The 22,648-nt window shown below is 54.5% G+C and overlaps 1 protein-coding gene across 6 annotated transcripts in view; it reads left to right on the top strand.

Annotated features, from left to right (window-relative positions):
• Positions 1 to 5,284: 5,284 nt before the first annotated feature.
• The window catches only part of ZNF335 (zinc finger protein 335), a 19,332-nt gene continuing 1,968 nt past the window's right edge, over positions 5,285 to 22,648 (top strand). The window contains exons 1-20 of one of the 6 annotated variants that reach the window (XM_070486005.1): positions 5,285 to 5,421; positions 6,093 to 6,337; positions 7,623 to 7,836; positions 8,679 to 8,756; positions 9,006 to 9,311; positions 9,411 to 9,545; positions 10,447 to 10,593; positions 12,034 to 12,286; positions 12,387 to 12,564; positions 13,532 to 13,644; positions 14,532 to 14,550; positions 14,678 to 14,794; positions 14,869 to 14,945; positions 15,030 to 15,190; positions 15,995 to 16,227; positions 17,110 to 17,203; positions 17,326 to 17,420; positions 20,021 to 20,280; positions 21,260 to 21,371; positions 21,461 to 21,835. In XM_070486005.1, the coding sequence (XP_070342106.1) occupies positions 6,143 to 6,337; positions 7,623 to 7,836; positions 8,679 to 8,756; positions 9,006 to 9,311; positions 9,411 to 9,545; positions 10,447 to 10,593; positions 12,034 to 12,286; positions 12,387 to 12,564; positions 13,532 to 13,644; positions 14,532 to 14,550; positions 14,678 to 14,794; positions 14,869 to 14,945; positions 15,030 to 15,190; positions 15,995 to 16,227; positions 17,110 to 17,203; positions 17,326 to 17,420; positions 20,021 to 20,280; positions 21,260 to 21,371; positions 21,461 to 21,835 (3,162 nt within the window). In that variant the 5' untranslated portion in view covers positions 5,285 to 5,421; positions 6,093 to 6,142. Of the gene's footprint in view, positions 5,422 to 5,684; positions 6,338 to 7,622; positions 7,837 to 8,678; positions 8,757 to 9,005; positions 9,312 to 9,404; positions 9,546 to 10,446; positions 10,594 to 12,033; positions 12,287 to 12,386; positions 12,565 to 13,531; positions 13,645 to 14,531; positions 14,551 to 14,677; positions 14,795 to 14,868; positions 14,946 to 15,029; positions 15,191 to 15,994; positions 16,228 to 17,109; positions 17,204 to 17,325; positions 17,421 to 20,020; positions 20,281 to 21,259; positions 21,372 to 21,460; positions 21,836 to 22,648 lie in introns of those variants that run through there. The other 5 variants (XM_014859903.3, XM_014859901.3, XM_070486004.1 and 2 more) reach the window with 5 other exon arrangements.

The following is a 22,648-nucleotide window of genomic DNA, read 5'->3' as shown; positions in this document are numbered from 1 at the left end:
AGCTTTTTCTGTTGGGGGCGAGGCCCAAGGACGTTCTATTCAGGGCCCAGCACCTCTGTGGTGGCCTGCTGCAGCCCCTGGTCATCTCTTGTCTTTATGATCAGAGCAGAGTCCGAGTTTAGCAACAATTGCTTCTGGGCCAGCCTCAGCACAGCTGTCAAAGTCATGCTCTCAAGCTGTCACTCAGCCTGAGCCTGGCCTGGGCATTGGCTCCTGGGGCTTCCTGTATGGCTTAGGGCTCAGGTTCCATTCCTCTGCCCTCTGGGAGGCAGCTGGTTCCGTGGAAGGAGCAGGAGTTTGGAGCCAGACAATCCAGGGTTCAAATCCAGCTGTGCCCCTTCATTTCTGCACAACCTTGGGCAAGTTTCCTCACCTCCCTGAACTCCCATTTCATCACCTCTCATTACACTCAAATGAGGGTAATGCTGGGTGCTTTGCAGGCTCCTCTGAGGGTGAAATGCAATAAAGTACGTACAGCATCTGGTACACAGTAGGTGCTCAACAAATGTTAGATCCCTTGGCTAGTCCTTTGCTCCAGACCCTTGTCTCCTGGTGCTCATGCGCCCTCCTCACAGGCCCAGAAGTCCCCACCTTCCCTTCCGAGATGGTCCCTTGACCTGCACAAGATGTCTCCGAGCCAGGCCTGGGCTGGTGTAGAACACACAACCTCTGCGGTGCCTGAGCAGAGGGGAAGGGCATACAAGCGCTGGCTCACAGGCAGGATAACATTACTGGGTATAACTCAGCCATTGTTCAATGGCCCAGTGAACACTGATGTGGCACCTCCTGTGTGCCCGTAACTGTTCCTGGGAGCGTAGCTACAGCGGTAAACAGGAAAGACAAGACCCCTGCCTGAAACACATCAGCAAGAGCTGATCTGCTCAGCGTTCAGCTGCTGGGCCGGCACCGGCCATGAGGACCATCCAGGACACGAGGCCCCTTTACTGAGCACTTGCACTGTTTTCCATACATTGCTTCACTTAATCCTCACAGATACCATATGAAGTATTAATATCATCCCTAACTGATAGGTGAGGAGACAGAGATGTTGAGAGTTAAGTAACTTAAAGGGTAGCTGGGGGCTGACTGCACAGTCTGATTCCAGCGCCTGAGCTTAACTGCACGGCTGCACCTTCTCCCTTTTACTCCTCAAGGTTTCTATTGTCATTCCCATTTTACAGATGAGGAAACTGAGACTCAGAGGGAATGAAGGCTGTCCAAGGTCACACAACATATAAATGTAGGTGCCGGGATATTTGGACCCTAGGTTTGGCCTGACTCTAGACCCCATGTTACCCCTACCAAGCGCTGACTCATTCAACAACCATTTTCTTCCCAGCAGAGAAATAAATCAGACCCAGGCCTGGCCTCGGGAGGCTCAGTCTCTTGAGGAGGCTTGGGGGTCAGTGGTAGCCTCACACCGTGGTATATGGTATAGCAGAGGCCTGTAGAGCGTGCTAGGGGAATTATACCATGGAGACTGCAACTCTACTGGGGAGGAGCCCCAGAAGACCTCCTGGAGGAGGTGATGCTTAAGCTGGACGTGGAAAGATGAAATGACTAGAAGGATCACATGGAGTTGGCGGGAGGGGGATAGCCTGACAACACATACCGGATGTGGCCTCTTCCTAGGTGCGGGACTATCTGGGCCAGTTAATTTTCCTGTTTCTCACAAATCCATTCTCTGTCATTCTCCCATTCACTCCATATGGCAGAAGCTGATCCCTGCACACCACCTTTCCTGAGCTCCCTTGCCAACTGGCCTCTGGCTAGGTTTGGCCCAGGGGAAGCCCTGGTGAGAGACTAGAGAGGAAGAGGAAGGGAGAAGCCAGGGTACTTCTCCCCATCTCTCTGAGCCTTGGGGGAGGGTGGAGAAGGGGGGCAGCTTCATCAGCTACAGTGTCTCCTCCACAGTTGAAGTTCTTGCTAGAAAGGCCCGTGGTGGTCCCAGCTCCTCTCTGGGTGGCCCCCGTTCCTGGTCTCGGTAATGTCCTTTATAGCTTCAGCCCTGGGGGAGATTGTGGCTTCCTGAGTTGCTAATCTCATGTTTGCCCCAATCTCGCTGGTCACTTTTTCCACCCATCAAACAATTTTGTAACTAATTCTCCATGTTAGATTCCCTCTCTAGAATTTTCCTCACTGGACCCCTGATGTTCTGTGTGTCTGTTTCCTTGTCTATACAATGAGGGTTCATTCATTCATTCAACAAATAGGTATCTAGTAGCTTCCTTCTGACTACAAAACTGTGCTAAGTGTCGGGAAGGAATATCACAGGAAACGAGAGTAAAAGGCCTGGAGATCCAGGGACCGCCCACCCCTCACGTCTCCACAATGATCAGAAGAGGTGTTTGCTTAAACGTCGCCTGCCGCCTGGCTCTCGGGAATTGCCATCACAGGCAAACACTATTTGGACTACAGCCTGCTTTCTGAATCCAAGCACTCCAGTCCTAGGGCCTTTCCCCACTACCCCTTCCCGCCTCCAATCCTGAAAGAGAAAGATTTAGGACACATGAAAGGAAGCCTTAACTTACACCATGGGAAGTCAACTTAGGGGACTCATTATCCCAAGTGGTGTGGTAAGTTTTAAGCTATAAATAGGTTTTTAAGAACAGGTTTAGCTAGCCCATAGACGGCAGTGGCACGGAGAGAGGGTAGACATGAGCACCCACCTGCTGACTGCCTACCTCAGCTCTGCTGCCCTCCTGGGGCATTGAGCACAGCGGAAGGAGCACTGGACTGGGAGTCAGGAAACCAGGGTTTGAGTCCCAGCTCTGCTGACCACCAAGTGCATGAGCTTGGACAAGTCACCTCCCTGCTCCTGAGCCTCAGTTTCCTCATCTGTAACATGGGAATATTGAGAGTACCTAGGATCTCTGGCTGTGTGATGGTTACAGTTTGAAAATGCAAATGAAGCACCCACGGCAGCCCTGGTACTGTAAGTGCTCGGTAAACATTCGCTTGTCTGATTAGTATCTGCTGCAGGAGATCTGGCCTGGAATGGCAGCCCTCTCCGTTAGACCAGGAAACTTGCTGTGTGATCTTGAGCAAGTCACTTTCTCTCTGGGCTTCAGTTTGCTCATCTGTAAAATGGGGAAATAGTAACCACCTTGCCTGGCTCAGCAAAAGATCAAGTATCATCTAAGAACAAAGTATTATTGCTATTATTACTACCTGAGAAATGGCACAGCAATCTGAAAGTGTGCAGTCTGGAGCCAGACGGCCTGGCTTTCAATCCCAGCTCCACGCCTTACTTAGCATCCTTTACTGTTCTGTGCTTGTTTCCTCACATGTAGAATGGAGATAATAATGGCAACTCTCTCACAGGGTGGCTGTGAGGATTAAATAAATTAATGTAGGTAAAGTGCTTAGAGCAGTCACTGGCACAGAGTATTTTCAATATTATGATTACTAAGCATACTTCACATGGTACCTAAGTTGCCGAGGTCTTTGGAATCAGACAGACCTGTGTCTATATCCCAGGTCCACTCTTTTGGCTGTGTGACCTTGGACAAATCACGTCCCCTCTCTGAGCCTCAGCTTCCTCCTCTCTATAATAGAAGACGATAACCCCTGTTTCCTTAAGGTACCATGATGCGGCAAAGCCTGGCACTTGGTAGGTGCTCAGTGAAAGCACGTTCCCTCCTCTTTCCCTCTTGGCTCCTCTCCTCAGCATTTTCTCAGCAGTCCATTTGCACGTCCTTCTGACCAAGATCCCCTCATTGCTTCCAGAAGTCTCCCCATCAAAGCTGAGGCCGGAACTACAAACTGCATGTTCTGGTGGGAAGAATCTTGGATTAACAGTCAGAAAACCAGGGTTGGCTTGCCCGTATTTGTAATGGAAGGATTCTGATATGTTGTTTCCAAGGAGCCATGACCTTGGGCCATGAGCTTTCCCTGTCTGGGTCTTGAGCTCCTCTTCTGTTCCTTGATGAGGCTGTTACCTTCTACAGCATGACATTCGGCAACCCTGTGATTCAGCGGCAAAGGCAAAGTTAGGTTTGGGACTTGGTTGGGCTGGGGATGGGAATGGCTGCTGTGGGTTACTCCTGAGTACCCTGACATCCCTGGGGGAGGCGACTCGGTCAGAGGCAGGATACATCCTATTGGCATGGGGTAGGGGTTGAGGGTGGCTCTGCAGGGCGGAGGCATCAGGTCCACGTTGGAAAATCACCCAGAAAGTGCAAAACCTGCCATCCTGCCATGTTGATGCAGCTCTCCAGGGCTGCGCTGGAGGCCTGGTCCTGCTGGATGGGAGGGAGCGGGGACGAGGGGGCCTAGCCCGTCCAGAAGCCTCATGCTCTACTCCCCCTACCAAAACCTGCTCCTAGGAAAGGTCCAGGGAAACCCCCTCACACTCAGGCACAGACAAATTACAACAGCTCAAAGCACTTCTTGTCTTTGTAAATAGGTTTTCTTTACAGGAGTTTTTTGAGGTTCTTCCCCCCCCGCCCGAAATTTGTATTTTTCAACTGAGGAAAATTAACCGTGCAAGACAGAGACTTAGCGACAACCTAAGCACCTCGCAGAATGCTAAAATGGCTTAAACGGAGGGTGGTGCCAAAAGTGGCATTTCGGCATCAGGAAGAGGGGCGCACCTCTCTGAAGGGCTGCAGACCTTTAATCTACACCATCTACAGTGAGCAGAGAAGAGCTGTAGGGCATGTCCTGCCTCCAGCTCTACTAACCTAACAAATACGTACACAAAGCTCACTAAGGGGGCCAGGCACTTACTCCTCTCCATTTCTCCAACTCCAGCCAACCGGACTTGCCTCCCGAGTCCCCTTACTTGATGTAACCTTGGACCAGCCACTTCCCATCTCCAGGCCTCAGTTTCCCCATCTGTACAACAAGGATTATCTGCTCCCCTCCTCCCAGGACACATCAAACCTAATCGGGAAGGGTTCGATTAGGTTCGATGAAAGCGTCAAGTAATCGATTAACAGCCAGGCGAAATGACCGATAACATTTACTTCGCCACGACCAAGTCAAAACCTCCCGGTCACCCCGCGCTTCCCTGAGCAGTTCCGGGAGGGGCGTGGCCAGGCCGCTGGGAGCCACGCCCTGGACAGTGGCGCGGCCTTCGCCGCGCCCAACTCTGCGGCCCAGGGAAGGGACCCAGCAGTGACGTCAATACCAACCCCATGTAACCCTCCGCCGCGAGACAAAGTAGTCCCCAACCCTTAACTGACTCCGTCACCCATATCAGGCGACATATAAAATCCTAGACTTTCTCTGGACTCGATTATGGTTTTGAGGCCTCGGGGCGACCTTCCGTACATTGGAAACCTGTCTTTCTCCGAGTCGGCGTAGGAAGTAGTTCCGGACTACGGTAAGCCGATGGGTCCCTCCGCAGCAGGGGAAAGAGGATGGCGACCTCGTCGATGCCGGAGTCGGAGAGGAACGCGGCTACGAAAGCGTCAGGTGAGCGTCGGGTAGACTCGCGTCGCCCCACTGCACCCTGCCGTGAAGTGGGGCCACACTGCGGGGATACCCGGCAGCGAGGTCCCGGGCCGGCGGGGCTGTCCGAACAGGGCCCCGGGGTCCCAGGCCCTTTAGTCGCTCTCGCACTTGCCTGAGCGGAAACCCGCGCCGCCACAAGATGGCGTCGGGCCTGGAGCGCAGGCAGCGCCGGGGACAGCCCCGAGTCGCCAGGCCCCGGGACCGTCGCTGTCAGCCCCCTCCGCAGGGGAACCAGGGGAGGGGGGAGCGAGCCGCTGACCCAGGGGGCCTGTGGGCTGTACCACCGACCCTGCACCCGGGGGGACTCGGGGGGCCTAAGGGCTGAACCACTGAGTTCTGACTGGGCCCTGAGAGCGAACCACGCTGCGGGAATCATGGAGTGGGGGGAGGAAAGGGTCATGCCGGCCATTGACCACCCTCCGGGGGATGGGAAGGGCCCTAGACAGGGAGGCAAGGCTTCTCGGTCCTGTTTTCCCGAAGCTCCCCACTCTATACACGAGAAGGCCCTGTGCTCTCGGAGACTCAGTCTTTGCATCTGCAAAATGGGCACACGGGTGCAGCTGGGTGGGCTGTGGTTTTCGGAGCCGGGGAGGTGGCCCATCTGTACCAGCCGCCGTCACCTCTTCTCGCAGAGTGAAGGCCTCAGACCCCGCGCCCCCCTGTCTCGTGGCCCCCCGAGCCGATGGAGGAGAACGAGGTGGAGAGCAGTAGCGACGCGGCCCCTGGGCGGCCCGAGGAGCCCTCTGAGAGCGGCTTGGGGGTGGGCACCTCGGAAGCCGTGTCGGCCGACAGCAGCGACGCGGCGGCCGCCCCTGGGCCGGCGGAGGCCGACGACTCCGGCGTGGGGCAAAGCTCGGACCGCGGCAGCAGCTCTCTGGTATGAACCGTGCTGGCCGGCGTGGGTGGAGGCAGGGACCGCAGGCAGCAGTGCCTGGCAGCCAAGGGGAAGCAGCCAGCAAGGCTTGCTTATAACTCATATTTGTTTTTGGTTTACTGTGAGCCAGGCAGCATGCCAAGCCCCTAACATGGATTTTCTCATTTTAGCGTCATACTTGTAATGCACATACCACTCTTTTCCGCATCTTACCGAAAAGGAAACCGAGGCATAGAGCGCTGACAAAGCCAGGATTCAAATCTAGACTGTGATCTTACGCACTGTCCTCACTTTTTGAGTTGCAGATGTCCTGGTTCAAGTTTTGGCTCTGCCTCTTGATTCCCTGGGAGACCTCTTTGAGCCTGTCTTTCCATCTGTAAAATGGAACAGGAATACCTGCCTGAAGGTCTCTGTCGGGCAGACATTCTCTTGGAAACACTTTGTAAGACCATCCCCTCCTGGCTCTGATCTTGGACCAGCTACCCAGCTTCTAGCTCTGTTTTGTCAGCCGTAAAGTGGGAACGAGAAATATACCTGCCTCATTAGAGTTTTTGTGAGGATTAAATGAACTAACACATGCAAAGCAATTAAAACAGTGCTCCGCACATAAGCCCTTAATATGTATTGGACGTTAGCATTGTTATTATCTGCAAGATAGTGATCGCTTTCCAGACATCACATTATAGAGGTGCATGACAATGGCCCACACTTTGGGGTCCAGGGGTTTCATTACTTCAGCAGAGATGGGTCTATCATGTGCCTTGCTTGTGCTGGACACTAGGGTTACAGCAGGGGACAAGACAGATGTGGTCCCACCCCTTGTGGAGGGTACAGTCAGACCTGGGAGATGTTACACTGCAGAGAAAATGGTGCTGTGATTGGGGGACACAGGTGACTGCAGCACTGTGGGGGACAGAGTCGGCTTCCTAGAAGAGCTTCCAGCTAAATGGCAGTGAGGAGGCTGGGTAGGAGTGAGCCAAGGTGCGATGCTGGGAAGCGTTTCAGGCAGAGGGAACAGCTTGTTCAAGAGCCCGGTGAAAACAGCTCTGCCTGGCAGTTGCAGGGGATGTGGGGCCTCTTACCTGACTAGATCCAGGGACCTTGGGACTTATTCTTAGGGGGCTCTGTGACTAGAGAGCTTCTCCCACTGGTCCTCAGTGGGGCTGAGGGTGTGGGTGACGCCACTCTCCATGTCCTTGGGCCAAGGAGCTGTATCTAGTGGGTGGCAGCCTGCCCTGTCCCATCTCCAGCTCCTAAACTCCCTTCCTCCCTGTTTCCTGTACCCCAGGAGGAGGTATCCGAGAGCAGCTCAAGCACGGACCCCCTGCCCCATGGCTACCTCCCTGATTCATCTTCTGTGTCCCGTGGGCCGGTGGCAGGGGTGACAGGCGGCCTCCCAGACCCCAACATGCTGGTGTCCGACTGCACAGCTTCTTCCTCGGACCTGGGCTCAGCCATCGACAAGATCATCGAGTCCACTATTGGGCCTGACCTCATCCAGAGTGAGTTAAGCAGAGGGTGGCAAGAGTTAGCACCCAGGGGTTTCCCTGCAGAGTTCAGCAGAACCAGCTATGCACGCCCCAGCTGTGCAACCCCAGGCAGATAACCATACCACTCTGAATGTGTACCATGAGAACAACTCCCACCTCATGGTGGTAAGTGACAATGAGACGATGCAGTAAAGTTCTTAGCATAGAGCCTGACATGTGATAAGCACTCAATAAATACAGAAACAGTAATACCTGACTTTGTACTGGGGTCCGTTCTAAACGCTTCACATACACTACCTCATTAATCCTCCCGGTAACCCCAAAAGGTAGGTGCTGTTATTATCCCCACAGTCTAGGTGAGAAATCTGAGGCACAGAGGATGTCCCATAACTTAGCCACTGTCGCCAGCAAGTGTTGGGCTGTGAGCTCAGTCTGACTCCTGAGCTCACGCTCACGGTTTACCACACTGTACCTTCTATTATTAGTGATGCACATAAAGGCTGTGGCACCTGGAGAAGCCCTGGGATGACCTAGAAAGCCAGCTCTAAGAAAGTGGGACAGGACCTGGGCCTTGACCTTGGGGAAGTTTGGAGAGGAAGGAGAGGGACTCTCCAGGTTTAGTGAGCAGTCCAAGGCGGGGCAGCTGGGGTAGCCATGGCATCTGTGTGACTGCAGGGTGGTGTGTCACACACATCAGACCTCCCAACAGCCCTGCCCTTGGTGGGACAGAGGGGCAACTGAGGCTCAGAGGGGTGATGCAGCTGGTTCCCAGTCATATGGGTGAGCCAGAATGAGTGTGGGCAGTGACAACTGTCATTCTCAGCTGGGAATCCCATCCCCACATCTCTGCCTAGGCTGCATCACTGTGACCAGTGCTGAGGATGGTGCAGCTGAGACCACACGGTACCTGATCCTGCAGGGACCAGACGATGGTAAGACCCCACACGCTAGACCCAGGGAGCCCTGCAGTGGGCAGGGAAGTAGGAGAGGGAGGCTCTGCCACAAATTCACTGTGTGATCTTGGTGGGTCATCCGCTGCTCTGGGCCTCCGTTTCCCCACTGTCACTCTGATGGGGAGTTGGAGTCTAGGATCCCTGGGCCTGCCTTAGAGGGACAGCTCTAGCTCGTGGCCAACCTCCTCCTCCACTTCCCTTCTGTCTGATTCCCTCACCCACCTCCAGGTGCCCCCATGGCATCACCGATGTCCAGTTCCACCCTGGCCCACAGCCTGGCAGCCATCGAGGCCCTGGCGGATGGCCCCACATCCACATCCACATGCCTAGAGCCACCCGAGGAGGCGCGGGGTGGGCCCAGCTCCCCAGCGCAGCTGCCCCCGGGCTCTGGCACGGAGGAGCCAGACCTGCAGAGCCTAGAGGCCATGATGGAAGTGGTGGTGGTGCAGCAGTTCAAGTGCAAGATGTGCCAGTATCGGAGCAGCACGAAGGCCACACTGTTGCGCCACATGCGGGAGCGGCACTTCCGCCCAGGTGCGTTGATAACCATCTACCTGGCTGGGACTGCATGGGTGGGGGTGGGGTACTGAAAGCCAGACGTGGCAAGCTTGTCTTACCCCCCTCAAGCAGCAGCAGCAGCAGCAGCAGCTGGTAAGAAGGGACGTCTGCGGAAGTGGGGCACCTCGACCAAAACTCAAGAGGAAGAGGGGCCTGAGGAGGAAGACGATGATGACATCGTAGACGCCGGTGCCATTGATGACCTGGAGGGTAGGCCACCATGGCTCCCATGCCTGCTACCCCCACCCCCATCTACAAATACTGAGCTCTTTCTGGCCTACCTGGAGAGCCAAGAAAGAGGAACTGACACAGACAGCCATGGGTGCCTCCAGGATAAGACAGAGGAGTTGGGGCTCTGAGACCAGGACCTCTGTGTGCAGCTGGGTGGGCTGTGCACTGAAAAAGAGCGGCACATCTAAGAGGGCTGCATTCACGTTTGTCCAACAGAAATAAAATACAAGCCACATATGTACTCTTTTCTTTTTTGTAGCCAGATTTTTAAGAAAAGGAAAAAGAAAAAGGTGAAATTAAGGTTAATCATATATTTTATTTGTTCAGTATATCTAAAATATTATTTCAATATGCAATCATTATAAAAAATCGTTAGTTATTTTACTTTCTTTTTTTATATTAAGTTTGGGAAACCCAGTATATATTTTACACTTAATTATGTCTCAGTTGAGCGTAGGCACGTTTAGGGTGCTCAATAACCACATAGAACTAGTGGCTCCTGCGCTGTCATAGATGCTGTGTCTTGCATAGTCATGGAGTTGGTAGACTTCAATGTTTATTACAACTGTTTTCCAGCAGTGGCTGTGAAGTGTCTTGAGGAAGGGGCATCTTTTACTCATTCCCGCAAAGGTGCTGTATGAGCTAGTGGTAGGTGTCAGGAGAGGTGCAGAGAAACGACCACAGAGGCTTAGAGAGGGACCCTCAGAGCCAGCCAGGGGGACATAAGGAGGGCTTTCTGGAGGAGGCATCACTGGTGGGCTTGGAGGAGGAGTGGGCAGGGTTAGGGAAGGGGGCCTTTTTCTAGGGTTGCTGGGCAGAGTGTCAGGGCTGAAAGGGCAAGTCCAGCACTGGTGCCCACCTTCGGTCTCTGTCCCCGCAGAGGACAGCGACTACAATCCGGCTGAGGATGAGCCTCGGGGCCGGCAGCTGCGGCCCCAGCGCCCCACTCCCAGTACGCCGAGACCCCGAAGGAGACCTGGCCGGCCCCGGAAGCTGCCTCGCCTGGAGACCTTGGACCTCCCAGATGGTGAGACTTGGTCGTGGGAGGGGCCATGCCCTGGCTTGCAGCATTGCAGGCTCGGGACAGGAAAGACCTAGTCGTGGGTGCGAGTGCCAGCTCTGCCGCCCGCCAGCTGTGTGACCAGGAGCATGGTGCTTTCCCTCTTGACTCTCCCACACCCTTTTATGAATGGAGACGATAGCACCTGCCTTTTAGAATTGTTTTAAGGCTTAAATGTACAAAAAAACCCACATGGTAGCTGTTCTTGTACTTGCAATTTGGGGGGATGGTTATATTTTTTAGTTTCCTTTTTTTTTTGTTTTAAGATTTTAGTTTTCCTTTTTCTCCCCAAAGCTCTCCGGTACATAGTTGTATATTTTTAGTTGTGGGTCCTTCCAGTTGTGGCATGTGGGACACTGTCCCAGCATAGCCTGATGAGCGGTGCCATGTCCACGCCCAAGATCAGAACCAGCGAAACCCTGGGCCACCCAAGCGGAGTGCATGAACTTAACCACTCAGCCATGGGGCCAGCCCCTACTCTCATTTTTAAAATAACGTTTTGCTGAGATATATGTATGAAAAAGGACACCTATCCTAAGTGCACAGCTCAGTGAATTCTTACAAAATGAACACACCTGTGTAACTTAGCACCCCTATCAAGAAACAGGATGTTACCAGCATTGTCTATATCATTTTTAATTTTTAGAACATTATATTGAGATGCTATTGATGTTTTTGAATAGGTAACGTGTTCAGATGATTCAGACTTGAAAAGGTTTGCCAGTGTGTACAGTGTGGTTTCTCCCTTCCTCCCGTCTGCCCTCCAGCCTCCCAGCCTCCCTAGGAAAAGCAAAGATAAAGTGCTATTGTTGCTCCCCAGACCTTAGAATGTTCCCGTGAGGTGAGGTGAGGTCAGGTCGCTAGACCAGCGATTATCATCTCCGTGTGACAAGTGGGAGAAATGAGACGCAGAGAGAGGCGGGCGTTGCCTGAGGACGCAGAGCAGACGGGTGATGGAGCTGGGCCTGGGAGGTCCCAGCTGCCTGAGGACGCAGAGCAGACGGGTGATGGAGCTAGGCCTGGGAGGTCCCAGCTGCCTGAGGACGCAGAGCAGACGGGTGATGGAGCTGGAGCCTGGGAGGTCTCAGCTGCCTGGGGACGCAGAGCAGACGGGTGATGGAGCTGGGCCTGGGAGGTCCCAGCTGCCTGGGAGGCCCCTGCTCTCGCTGCGGCTCCACACTCAGGTTTCAGTCATTTAAGTCCGTGCTAACAGCATTGCAGCTGCGCAGGGAGCGTGTGTTCACGCTGCCCTCTCACCACAGGCTGGCTGGCCCGTGACCTAACGTGTGCCCATCAGTGGTCTGTGATAGCGTGCGGGGGGAGTGTTGTGGCTGGCCTCTGACACACCTGTCCATGTCTGTCCTCGTGTGGCCATGGCTGGTCTCTGACCTGCTGTGTCTGTGGCAGGTGTGGAAGGAGAGCCTCTGGTGAGCTCCCAGAGTGGACAGAGCCCTCCAGAGCCACAGGACCCTGAGGCGCCCAGCTCCTCAGGCCCAGGATGCCTGGCAGCCCTGGGCAAGGCCGACAGGGCCCCCATGGAACCCGGTGTGAGCCAGTCAGACGCAGACCACGCAGCACCCTCCTGCCAGGATGAACCCGACGCTCTGCCCCGCCGCCGGGGCCGACCCTCCAGGCGCTTCCTAGGCAAGAAATACCGCAAGTACGTGGAGCAGAGAGGTGAGGGGCAGAGAGGTGTGGGTTGGGGAGGCAGCTGGGCGGCCTCAGCCCAGCCGCACATCTCCCCAACACCCTCCCGGCAGGTATTATTACAAGTCACCCAAACCGCTTCTGAGGCCCTTCCTGTGCCGCATCTGCGGCTCGCGCTTCCTGTCCCACGAGGACCTGCGCTTCCACGTCAACTCCCATGAGGCAGGAGACCCTCAGCTCTTCAAGTGCCTGCAGTGCAGCTATCGCTCCCGCCGCTGGTCCTCACTCAAGGTGTGGCGGCTGAGGAGGGGAAGGCGCGGGGCACGGGGAGGAAGGGAGGCTGGATGGGAGAAGGTGGTAGAAGTTGACCGGTGGCGCCTAGAGGGAGTGGAGTTCATGGGGCATTCCCGGGCACCCTGTCTTGGCCGCCAGTGCCCTGAAGAATGTCGAAGTGGGCCTCCCTGGGCAGTTTTTCAGGTTGCACACTGCATAGTGGCATCACATCTTCAGGGGAGCTGTTCACGTTGTGGACATCATAGATTTGCTTGTTGGCCACCACAGGCTGGCAGACGCCAGTAAAAACTGATTTTATCTAATTCAGAATGTTAGAAAGTTTTCCAGCAGATGGCAGTATTGTGTCTCAAGAAAGGGGCTCCTTTTCCTCGTTGACCCAGCCATGCCCTGTGGACCTGCAGGAGCCCAGTGCCCAGTCCTTGCAGGCACACCCTAGTTTCATCCTCACGCAGCCCGAGGAGATACTAGGTGTCCATAGTCCCATTTTACTGACCCAGGACTGCAGCTTGGCTTGGCCAAAGTGAGGTGGCAGGTTGACCTTTGTTGGGGGTGTGGGTACCGCAAGCACAAATGGCCAGAGCCCCTTGCTTTCTGCACACAGTACCTCCTGCCTCAGACAGGACCCCCTGGCCTGGAAGTTGTTCTCTGGAACCCCGCTGTGGGGTGTTCCAGTGCATTGGGGAGGGCACAGGCTGTAGAGCTGTGCTGCCGTTCACAAAGTCACTGTGGGAGCTCGGCAAGTCCCTTCACTCAGAGCCTCAGTTTCCTCTTCTGTCAAATGGTGAGCAGGACAGGGCGAGGTGCAGAGTAGGTGCTCTCGTAGGGGAGAGTCCCCAGCCTTCACAGGCTCTGACCCTCGCAGCTCCCTCGTTCTGAGAGTCTGCTCCCACAGCAACTCCAAGGCTGGGCACAGGCAGGGCAGGAGGCTGAGCCCCAGCCCACTGTCCTTTTGCCTCTCTCCCAGGAGCACATGTTCAACCACATGGGCAGTAAGCCCTATAAGTGTGACGAATGCAGCTACACCAGTGTCTACCGGAAGGACGTCATCCGGCACGCGGCGGTGCACAGCCGGGACCGGTCAGTGGGTGTGGGTGGGGAAGTGGAGGCCAGGGATGGCCATGTTTCCCATTTACTGAGCACCTGCTCTGGGCCAGCCCCATTCACAGCACATCGGGAAGGCAAGGCGACGTGTCCCAGATCGTGGCTCAGAAGAGGGCAGTAGCGGGGCCTTGAGGTCCCTTATTCAGTCTCTTCCCTGCTGCGAGCTTTGGAAAATGGGGACATTGTTGAGGGGATTAAAGGAAATTGTAACCGAAAGGGGCTCAGTAAATGATCCAAGGAGCTTCCAGGCTCCAGGTCCAGACCCCGTCTCTCCTTGCCCTGAGAGAGCAGACCTAGGACAAGCAGATGGAGAAACAGAGACCCTTAGGGGCCTAGTGACTGCTCGGTGAATGTAATCAGATCTGTAGCTTCAGGAAGGAGTTGGCTTTCACGAGGGGTGCTGTGTGAGCAGAGGTTGGATACGGGGATCCACGAGGACAGTGATTCTCAAACCATGTTTGTGGGAAAGCCAGCTCTCCAAGATGTTTATAGGTTTTCTCAAAAAAAGAAAAAGGAAGGTGGAGTTCTGGGTCCACTTAAGATTAAGAACACCAGGCCAAACACCTGGTTCAACAGCCCTCTTTCCTGCAGGACTTCTCAGAGCCTTTAAAATGCAAATGTATTTTGTGAGTGAGAGAAAGAATGCACAATTCCCAGATCTGGTTGACTGCAGAACTTATTTACAGCAGCTTCTTGGCATTTTCCCCAGCGCCCAGTTGGGGAAATACCCTTCTAAGGGAAAGAGGCTTGAGTGGGGAGTGGGGAGTGGGGACACTCAGGGCTGAGACTGGGTCTGGATCCTGTGAGAGGGCTGGGGGGGCTTGGAGACGCGATGGTCTAACTCCCGTGCCTTTCTCCCCCAGGAAGAAGAGGCCAGATCCGGTGAGTCTGGGGCCCAGGCCGGGAAGGGAGCCTGCTTGAGGGCTGCTAGGGGCGCGGGGCAGAGGCAAGTTCTCACTCTCCCTCTTCCACTTCTCTCTCCATCCGGCCCCTTCTTGTCCCTTCCCAGACCCCGAAGCTGAACTCCTTCCCCTGCCCTGTGTGTGGCCGTGTCTACCCCATGCAGAAGAGACTCACGCAGCACATGAAGACACACAGCACTGAGAAGCCCCACATGTGTGACAAGGTGGATGGGGCCTGAGGTGGGAGCGAGGGGCCTCCCTGGGTGATCCCACATCTAACTCACCGGACCCCTCACAGTGTGGAAAGTCCTTTAAGAAGCGTTACACCTTCAAGATGCACCTGCTCACGCACATCCAGGCTGTTGCCAACCGCAGGTACATCCCCGAGGAGGGTCCCTGGAGATGGAGCACTCCCACCCCACCCACCCGCTAAGCTTCCATCCCTTTGATCACCTCCAGGTTCAAGTGTGAGTTCTGTGAGTTTGTTTGTGAGGACAAGAAGGCGCTTCTGAACCACCAGCTGTCCCATGTCAGCGACAAGCCCTTCAAATGCAGCTTCTGCCCCTACCGCACCTTCCGAGAGGACTTCCTGCTGTCCCACGTGGCCGTCAAGCACACAGGTCAGGCCAGCAACTCTACAGCCCCACCCCTCCAGCCTCAACTCGCCATGTCCCTGATCAGAAGCCCGGCTCCGTTCTCTTCCTGCCCGTGGCAGCTCCAGCTGTGGGAGCGCTCGGAGCCTTTCAGTCGTCGGGGAGTCCCGGCTGGGGGTGTTCACTCTCCAACCTCAGCTCAGATGCAGCTCAGCCGGCTACTCTCTGGGTGGCCCTGGGCCAGTCACTTGCCCTCTCTGAGCCTTCCCTAGCTGTGAAATGGGGGAATCAGAAGTACCTACCATATGGCTGTTATAAAAAAGAGTTCCACTTGTTCCCTGAGCCCTGTCTGTGCTGGGCACTGGAGCTAGAGATGGGTCTGAGAGAGGTCCTGCCCTTGGCAGATGAAGCATCGGAGGAGGCACAAGCATATGCTTGGCCCACGGAAGGCGAGAAACTAGAAGTTGGTTCTTTCTCCTCCTTGGGGCCCAGGCCTCTGGTAGGCACACTAGGAGGGGAGATTAGAGAAAGAGAGCCAGGGGCGCCTTTAGTCGGATTCCTGTCTCCCTGGGGGGAGGATGAGTCATAAGAGGAGTGTGCGGGGGCGTGCCCTTGGAAATAGGCACTCGGGAAGGCTGTGAGTGCGGAGGGCTGACCTGGTTCGTCTCTGTCCTGGCGCACCGGAGCGGACAGCGGCCTGTGTCTGCCCGAGCCTGGGCATGCATGCCTGGGAGTGCGTCAGTGGACAGGTCCTTGGGGTCACGGGAGGCTTCCTGGAGGGAGTCGTGGAGGGGTGGGCAGGCGCAAGCATCGCCTCACGTGTGCCTGCAGGGGCCAAGCCCTTTGCCTGTGAGTACTGCCACTTCAGCACGCGCCACAAGAAGAACCTGCGCCTGCACGTCCGGTGCCGGCACGCCAGCAGCTTCGAGGAGTGGGGGCGGCGCCACCCCGAGGAGCCCCCGTCCCGCCGCCGCCCCTTCTTCTCGCTGCAGCAGATCGAGGAGCTAAAGCAGCAGCACGGTGCGGCCCCCGGGCCACCCCCTGGTTCCCCGGGACCGCCCGAGGTGAGCGCAACCAAGCAGGCAGCAGGCAAGGGGGCTAGAGGTGGGCTGGGAGGGCAGCGTGACATCGCCTCTCCCAGCCCCAGCGTCCTCATGTGCACAGTAGCTGCAATAGACTGATCCTTGTCTCTCTAGATTGTGGTACAGAACAGCTGAGGTCACAGATATGACAGCCCTGAGCTCAGAGTAGGGCTGGCTTTCCAGTGCTAGTAATAGAGAATGGAAACGTCAGTATCATAGTTGAGAGAATAGTTTATTCTTCTCTCGTGAAAGAAGTCCAAAGGTCAGCGGTCCAGGGTTTGTGTAGTGGCTCCATGTCAGTCATCAGGGACCAAGCTCTGAATATTGTTTCCCAGCCATCCTAGGCATATGACTTCCATCTTTGTGATTCCCTCATGGTCCAGCATAGCTGCAGGAGCTCCAACCTTCCTAGCCACATCCCAGGCAAGAAACTGGATAAGGGTAAAAAGGATGCCTGCCATCTGTCCATCTGTCTTTCTCAAGAACTTTATCAGAAGCTCCTGCTTAGCCACATGGCCACACTTTACGTAGCTACAAGGGAGGCTAAGAAAGTCTTGTAGCTGAGTACATTGTCTCCTCCCTCCCACCCCAAAAGATGGACCACTGCTCTGGAGTCACCCAGTATTGTGTTCAAGTCCTAGTTCTGTTAAACTTGCTAGTTTTGGGGTCGTAAGCCAGTTACTGCACCTCTCTTGAGCCTCAGTCAGTTCCTCTGTAGCTTTGAGCTGGTAAATATCTTCAAAAGTGGTTAGAAAGATGGAGCAAGTCAACAGAAGTAAAGCGCCTGACATATAGGAGGTACTTGGTAAATGGCACTTGAATCTGAGCAGCCCTCTCTGGCTTGGCCATATCCCCATCCCACAGATCCCCCCAGAGGCAGCACCTTTTCAGTCACCCGAGACTCCCCCACTGCTCTGTTCTGACACCCTGGGTGGCGCCACCATCATCTACCAACAAGGTGAGCTCTCAGGGAGCTGGGCAGGGTCAGGACTTGTGCTAGTGGAGGATGAAGGATGGGGAGGGTGGTGTTGGGTGCCCGTTTTCCAGCCCTTCCTAAAGCTCAGGTCCCACCCAACCCAGGAGCTGAAGAGTCAACCGCAATGGCCACGCAGACAGCCTTGGATCTGCTGCTGAACATGAGTGCTCAGCGGGAGCTGGGGGGCACAGCCCTACAGGTGAGCAGCCGGGGACCTCCTCCCTTGCCTAGTGCCTGTAGATGCCCAGCTCTGCACTGACACTGGAAGTACAGGGAAGCAATCAATCAGCCATGCCCCGGCCTGTGGGAGCTCCCAGTGAGTGGGGGAGGCAGACCCACTGACATCCAGTGGGCAAACGCAGAGGAAGGGGCCCAGCTGTGCCGCGGAGGTCAGAGGATCTCCCACTCCACTCTCCGGAGTCACCAGAGATCTCTGCCATGCCGAGTGGCATGCACCACCCCCCATGGCTTCTGGGGCCCTGTTCTTGATTGGTTTTGCTCTAGCTCTGTGGCCGCCCTGTGCCCGTGGGTCTGAACTAGCTTCCCATCTAGCCTAGTGTCCTCATTCCATGACACCTCCTCCAGCCTGAGGACTCCCCAGGCTTTCTCCAGCTCCGACCTCTCTTGTTCCCTGCACCTCAAGCCCAACTCTTCCTCCCCGAGCCCACCGTCCTTACTTCTCCCTGCTCCACCCAGGCGCCTGGGGCCACCTTCAGGCCTCCCTCCCCTCCACCGGCACATGCCCGCACTTCTCTAAGGCAGGGAGAAGCTCTGAGCACCTCCAGTCTCCCACCCTCTGGCAGAGATGTAGAGTGTGTGTTTGAGGTGATAAATTCCAAGAACTTGGAGCAATAACATGCTGCTGGGGTTTGGGAGACAGACAAGACTCCGTGGAAGAGGGAGCCTGGTGTTGGGCCTGGAAATCTTGGTAGTATTTAGTTTGTGGCATTTGGGGGTGTATGGAGGTTTTACATTTTTAGATAGTTAAATAAGCAGACCGGTCTTTATAGTTTTTGCCTTTGGTATCATCCTTAGAAAGGCTTCCCTCATCCCAAGATTATATAAACATGCATTTATATTTTCTTCTGAAGGTTTCATTTTTTTACACTTAAATCTTCACCTGGAATTTATTTTTGGTGTATGCAGAAAGGTAGGGGACTAATTTCATTTTTTCCCGAAAGTTGTCCAGTGCAGTATATCGAATACTCTAATCTTCCCCAGTGGTTTGCAGTGTCCCCTTGTTTGTGTACAAGGTTCCCTCCTGTGTAGGTGTCTGCTTCTAGACAAGTTCTGTTCTGTTGATCTCTCTGCTGCTTTCATACCAGGATCATTCATTTTGGGGTTTTTTTTTTTTTCTGATTACAAAAGCATATGCCTATGAAAAACCAAAATGAATGTTAAGACATATTCTATGCAGAAAGTGAAAGTCCTTAACCTTCCTCCCCTCCTTCGGTTGACCGCTGTTGACAGGGTAATAGCATTTTCCAGTTCTGTCCATGTGTACACTAACAGAGACCTGTCCTTCCTTCAAAAGAGGATCTCACTATTCATGCTCATCGACAACCTGCCTCTTCACCCAGCAGTGAGGCGCGGCGTGGCTGGCACACACAGGTCCCCTCCTCCGTAGCATCTCCGTATCACGTCTCCACATCATTCCAGCATGTTGATGTTCTCAGGTTTATGTAATCAGTCCTTTATAGGTTGGGTTGTTTCTGGTTTTTCATTAACTCAAGGCAGTGCTTCAGTGCATGTATATTTTCAGGTGCTCATAAATACTTTTTAGTTAAAAAAAAAAAAAGCCTCCTTGGAGTAGAATTGGTAGGTCTGAAGGTATGAAGCCAGCCTCATAAAAAGATATGTCAGTTTATATGACCACCACTATAGTATATTTCCCTACCCCCTTGCCAACACTGGGTGCCATCAATCTTTGTAAATCTCTTCTATGTGGCAGAGTATATTTCATGGTCTTAATTTATAATTTTGCGATCATATATGAAGTCAAACTTCTCTCTGTTCACAGACCATTTTATTTCTTCTCTGACTTACCTGCTTGTGTCCTCTATTTTTCTATTAAATTATTAGTCTTTTTATTATTGCTTTGCAAGAGCTCTTTGTATAGGAGGGAAGTCCATCTTTTATTTCATATAAATTTTTCAGTACTTCCCTCCCAATTTCTTTGTTTTTTTATTTCATTTTATGGTTTGTTTTGCAGTTTTAGCATCTTTTTCTGTCATGATTAGAAATATCTTCCCACCCCAGGGTTATAAAAATACTTATGCACATTTTCTTTTAATATATTTAGTGTTTTATGTATTATATTTCGATCTTTAATCCATTTGAAGCAGACTTTGGAGTAAGATGTGAGGTGGAGTGCTGACTTTACTTTTTTTCTTAAATAGTTTGCCCCTTGTCCCTCTCCCCTAAGATTTCTCAACAGTGGTGCTTTCAGCCAGATGATTCTCTGTGGTGGGACTGTCCTGTGCATCGTGGGAAGTTTGGCAACATCCCTGATCTCTACACACGAGATGCCAGTAGCATCTGTTCCCCAGTTGTGACAACCAAAAATGTCTCCAGACATCGCCCAGTGCCCCTGGGGGGCAATGTCACTCTGCTGTATTCTTGTTTAGTCTGCTTAGAGTGCATCTTAGAAGAACACACAATTGGGGTTGGTGGAGTAGTGGCAGCACTTGGTCTGGCCAGAGTGTGGGTGAGCTGTGACGCCCTGAGGTGGAGAAGGGCCTTGAACCCCAGCTCCTTTGCCACAGACCCTACTCATAATGCCCACTGGTGCCATTGCAGGTGGCCGTGGTCAAGTCGGAGGATGTGGAAGCACAGTTGGCATCCCCTGGTGGGCAGCCGTCCCCAGCAGGTGCTGCTCCACAAGTGGTCACCCTCCATGTGGCAGAGCCGGGGGGCAGTGTGGCAGCTGAGAGCCAGCTAGGCCCCCCTGACCTACAGCAGATCACCCTGGCACCCGGTCCATTTGGCGGGGCTGGCTACAGTGTCATCACAGCACCTCCTGTGGAGGAGGGGACATCAGCTCCTGGCACACCTTACAGGTGAGACCTGCTGCCTGCACCGCCCCCTGCAGCCATTTATAGACGCACTTGGGGGAGTCAGATGAGGACCTTGCCCACCCAAGCCTTGTTGGCAGGTGGCAAAAATCCTAATATGTACGAAGTGATTAGGCTGTAGGGGAGTCATCTCCTTCTCAGGAGGTCAGGAGCTGCAGTTTTATGGCCACTCACATGTTCCAGGCACTTGACGTTATGAAGTCACCTAAACCATTCCCGTGAGAGCTGCGGTTCCCTCATTTTACAAATGAGGCCATAGGCCCAGGAGGTTGAGTAACTCGCCTGGGGTCAGACGTGCAGTAGGCGAGGATTTGAACCCCGTTCCCTTTGGTTCTGAAACCTGTGTGATCTTTGTTCTGGATGATCCCTGAGGTGGTTCCAGCTGTGACCTTCGGAGCAAGCTCAGGCTCCTTGCTGGCATTGGAGGCCCGGCAGCGGCACTTGGCTTCATCTACACTAAGCGAGTTTGGGGCAGAAATGATTATATTGTATATGTTCACTGAACCCCTGGGCCATCTGAGGAAGCCCTGAATCCAAGTGCTAAATTGTTCAGCTGGAGTGGGAATCAGGATCCCTGAGGCAGCACCTAGGCAGCGCAGACTGTCAGCCTCTGCCCTCTACTCGTGGGCTGCGGGTCCTTGTCAGCCCTGCCTCCCCACTGGCCTTCTCCTGCCCCACTTGGCCAGACCTGGGCTGGACCCCTGGGGCCCTTTGCCTCACTGCCCCCTTAAGGGGGCAGGGATTATCATATGTGAGAAGGATGACATGCTGGACACATGGTCACCATTTAGAGAAGAGAGAGTGGAGGTTTAGTTGGTAAAGGGCAGAGCCAGGATTCAAACCAGAGAGTCCATTTGTGGTGGCAGTCACCTCAGTTGATGATTTTCTTGGAGAAAGGGACTCGTGTGGCCCTCTATACCTTCTCAGAACCCTGGCTCACCCCTCCCCTCCTCTCTGCCTGCAGCGAGGAGCCCCCCGGGGAGGCAGCCCAGGCAGTGGTTGTGAGCGACACCCTGAAAGAAGCTGGCACCCACTACATCATGGCAGCCGATGGGACCCAGCTGCACCACATCGAAGTGAGGCTTGGGGTAGTGAGCCCTACCCCGTCTCCTCACCCTCCTTCCCTCCCCGCCTCAGCTCTTCATGCTCCCCGATCTCTCTACAGCTGACCGCAGATGGCTCCATCTCCTTCCCAACTCCAGAAGCCCTGGCCTCTGGAGCCAAGTGGCCCCTGCTGCAGTGTGGGGGGCTGCCCAGAGACGGCCCTGAGCCCCAATCTCCAGCCAGGACCCACCGGGTAGGGGACCCCCAGGGCTCTGCCTCCCCACCTCCTGCAGCCAGCAAAGCCCTGGGGCTGGTGGTGCCCCCCTCGCCACCTTCGGCAGCCATGGCATCGTCAAAGAAGTTTTCCTGCAAGATCTGTGCTGAGGCCTTCCCGGGCCGAGCTGAGATGGAGAGTCACAAACGGGCCCACGCCGGGCCTAGTGCCTTCAAGTGCCCCGACTGCCCCTTCAGTGCTCGCCAGTGGCCTGAAGTCCGGGTAGGTGTTGTCGCCTATGCCTCCGCTGACATTCGTTTGTGTAACAAACCTTGACTGAGCCCTCCTGGAGCCAGGCCCTCTGCTTCCCTCTAGGGTCAGAGATGACTCAGCAGGGCCTACTCTTGGGGAGCTCAGTCTGGTGGGGAGGCAAACCAGACGGTGTGACTAACGCCAGACAGTGTCCCCATAGTGAACAGAGTGTGCATGGCAGAACACAGGCAGGGAATGGGTCGTGTGGACATAGAGTGCTGGGGGAGACGTCACAGAGGTGGTGATGGCTAAGCTGGGCCTGCAGGAGCAAAGACACAGGCGTGGTGGTGTGAGGCATGTTTAGGGAAACTGTAATGGTCTGGAACATGAGGGCAGAGTTCAAGGGAAGCAGGGGAGACGACGTGGAGAAGCCGAGGGAGGGAGGTTCTGTGGCAGGTTCACAGTCCAGTTTTGGGGGGCTCCCTCCACTCACCCGAGGACTACCGGTTTTCAGATCCAGCCATGCACTAAATCCTCACAGCACCTCAGTGAGGGGAGCAGGGCCCAGAACCTTAGAATGTCAGGGCTGGAAGAGACCTTCAGAGGTCCCCTCGTCTGAATCTGTAAGTTGCACGGAGTAAACTGAGTCCAAGCAAGGACAGGGTATTCCAAGTGACCTGATGACAGAGTCTTTGGTTTTTTCCCCTCTCAGCACACAGCAGCACCAGATCTTGGTCTGGTTTGTAGTTTTTACCAGCTCCTCCAAGATCCACTTCACCTGAGAACAGGTTCCCTGACAGCTCTGTCTGTGGGGAGCTGTCTGTCCTGACCCACCGGTGCCTG

This window comes from Equus asinus, chromosome 15 (assembly GCF_041296235.1).
Source record: "Equus asinus isolate D_3611 breed Donkey chromosome 15, EquAss-T2T_v2, whole genome shotgun sequence".
Taxonomy (NCBI): Eukaryota; Metazoa; Chordata; class Mammalia; order Perissodactyla; family Equidae; genus Equus; species Equus asinus.
Note: the sequence above shows the minus strand (reverse complement) of the source record. Positions and strands in the feature narration are given on the sequence as shown.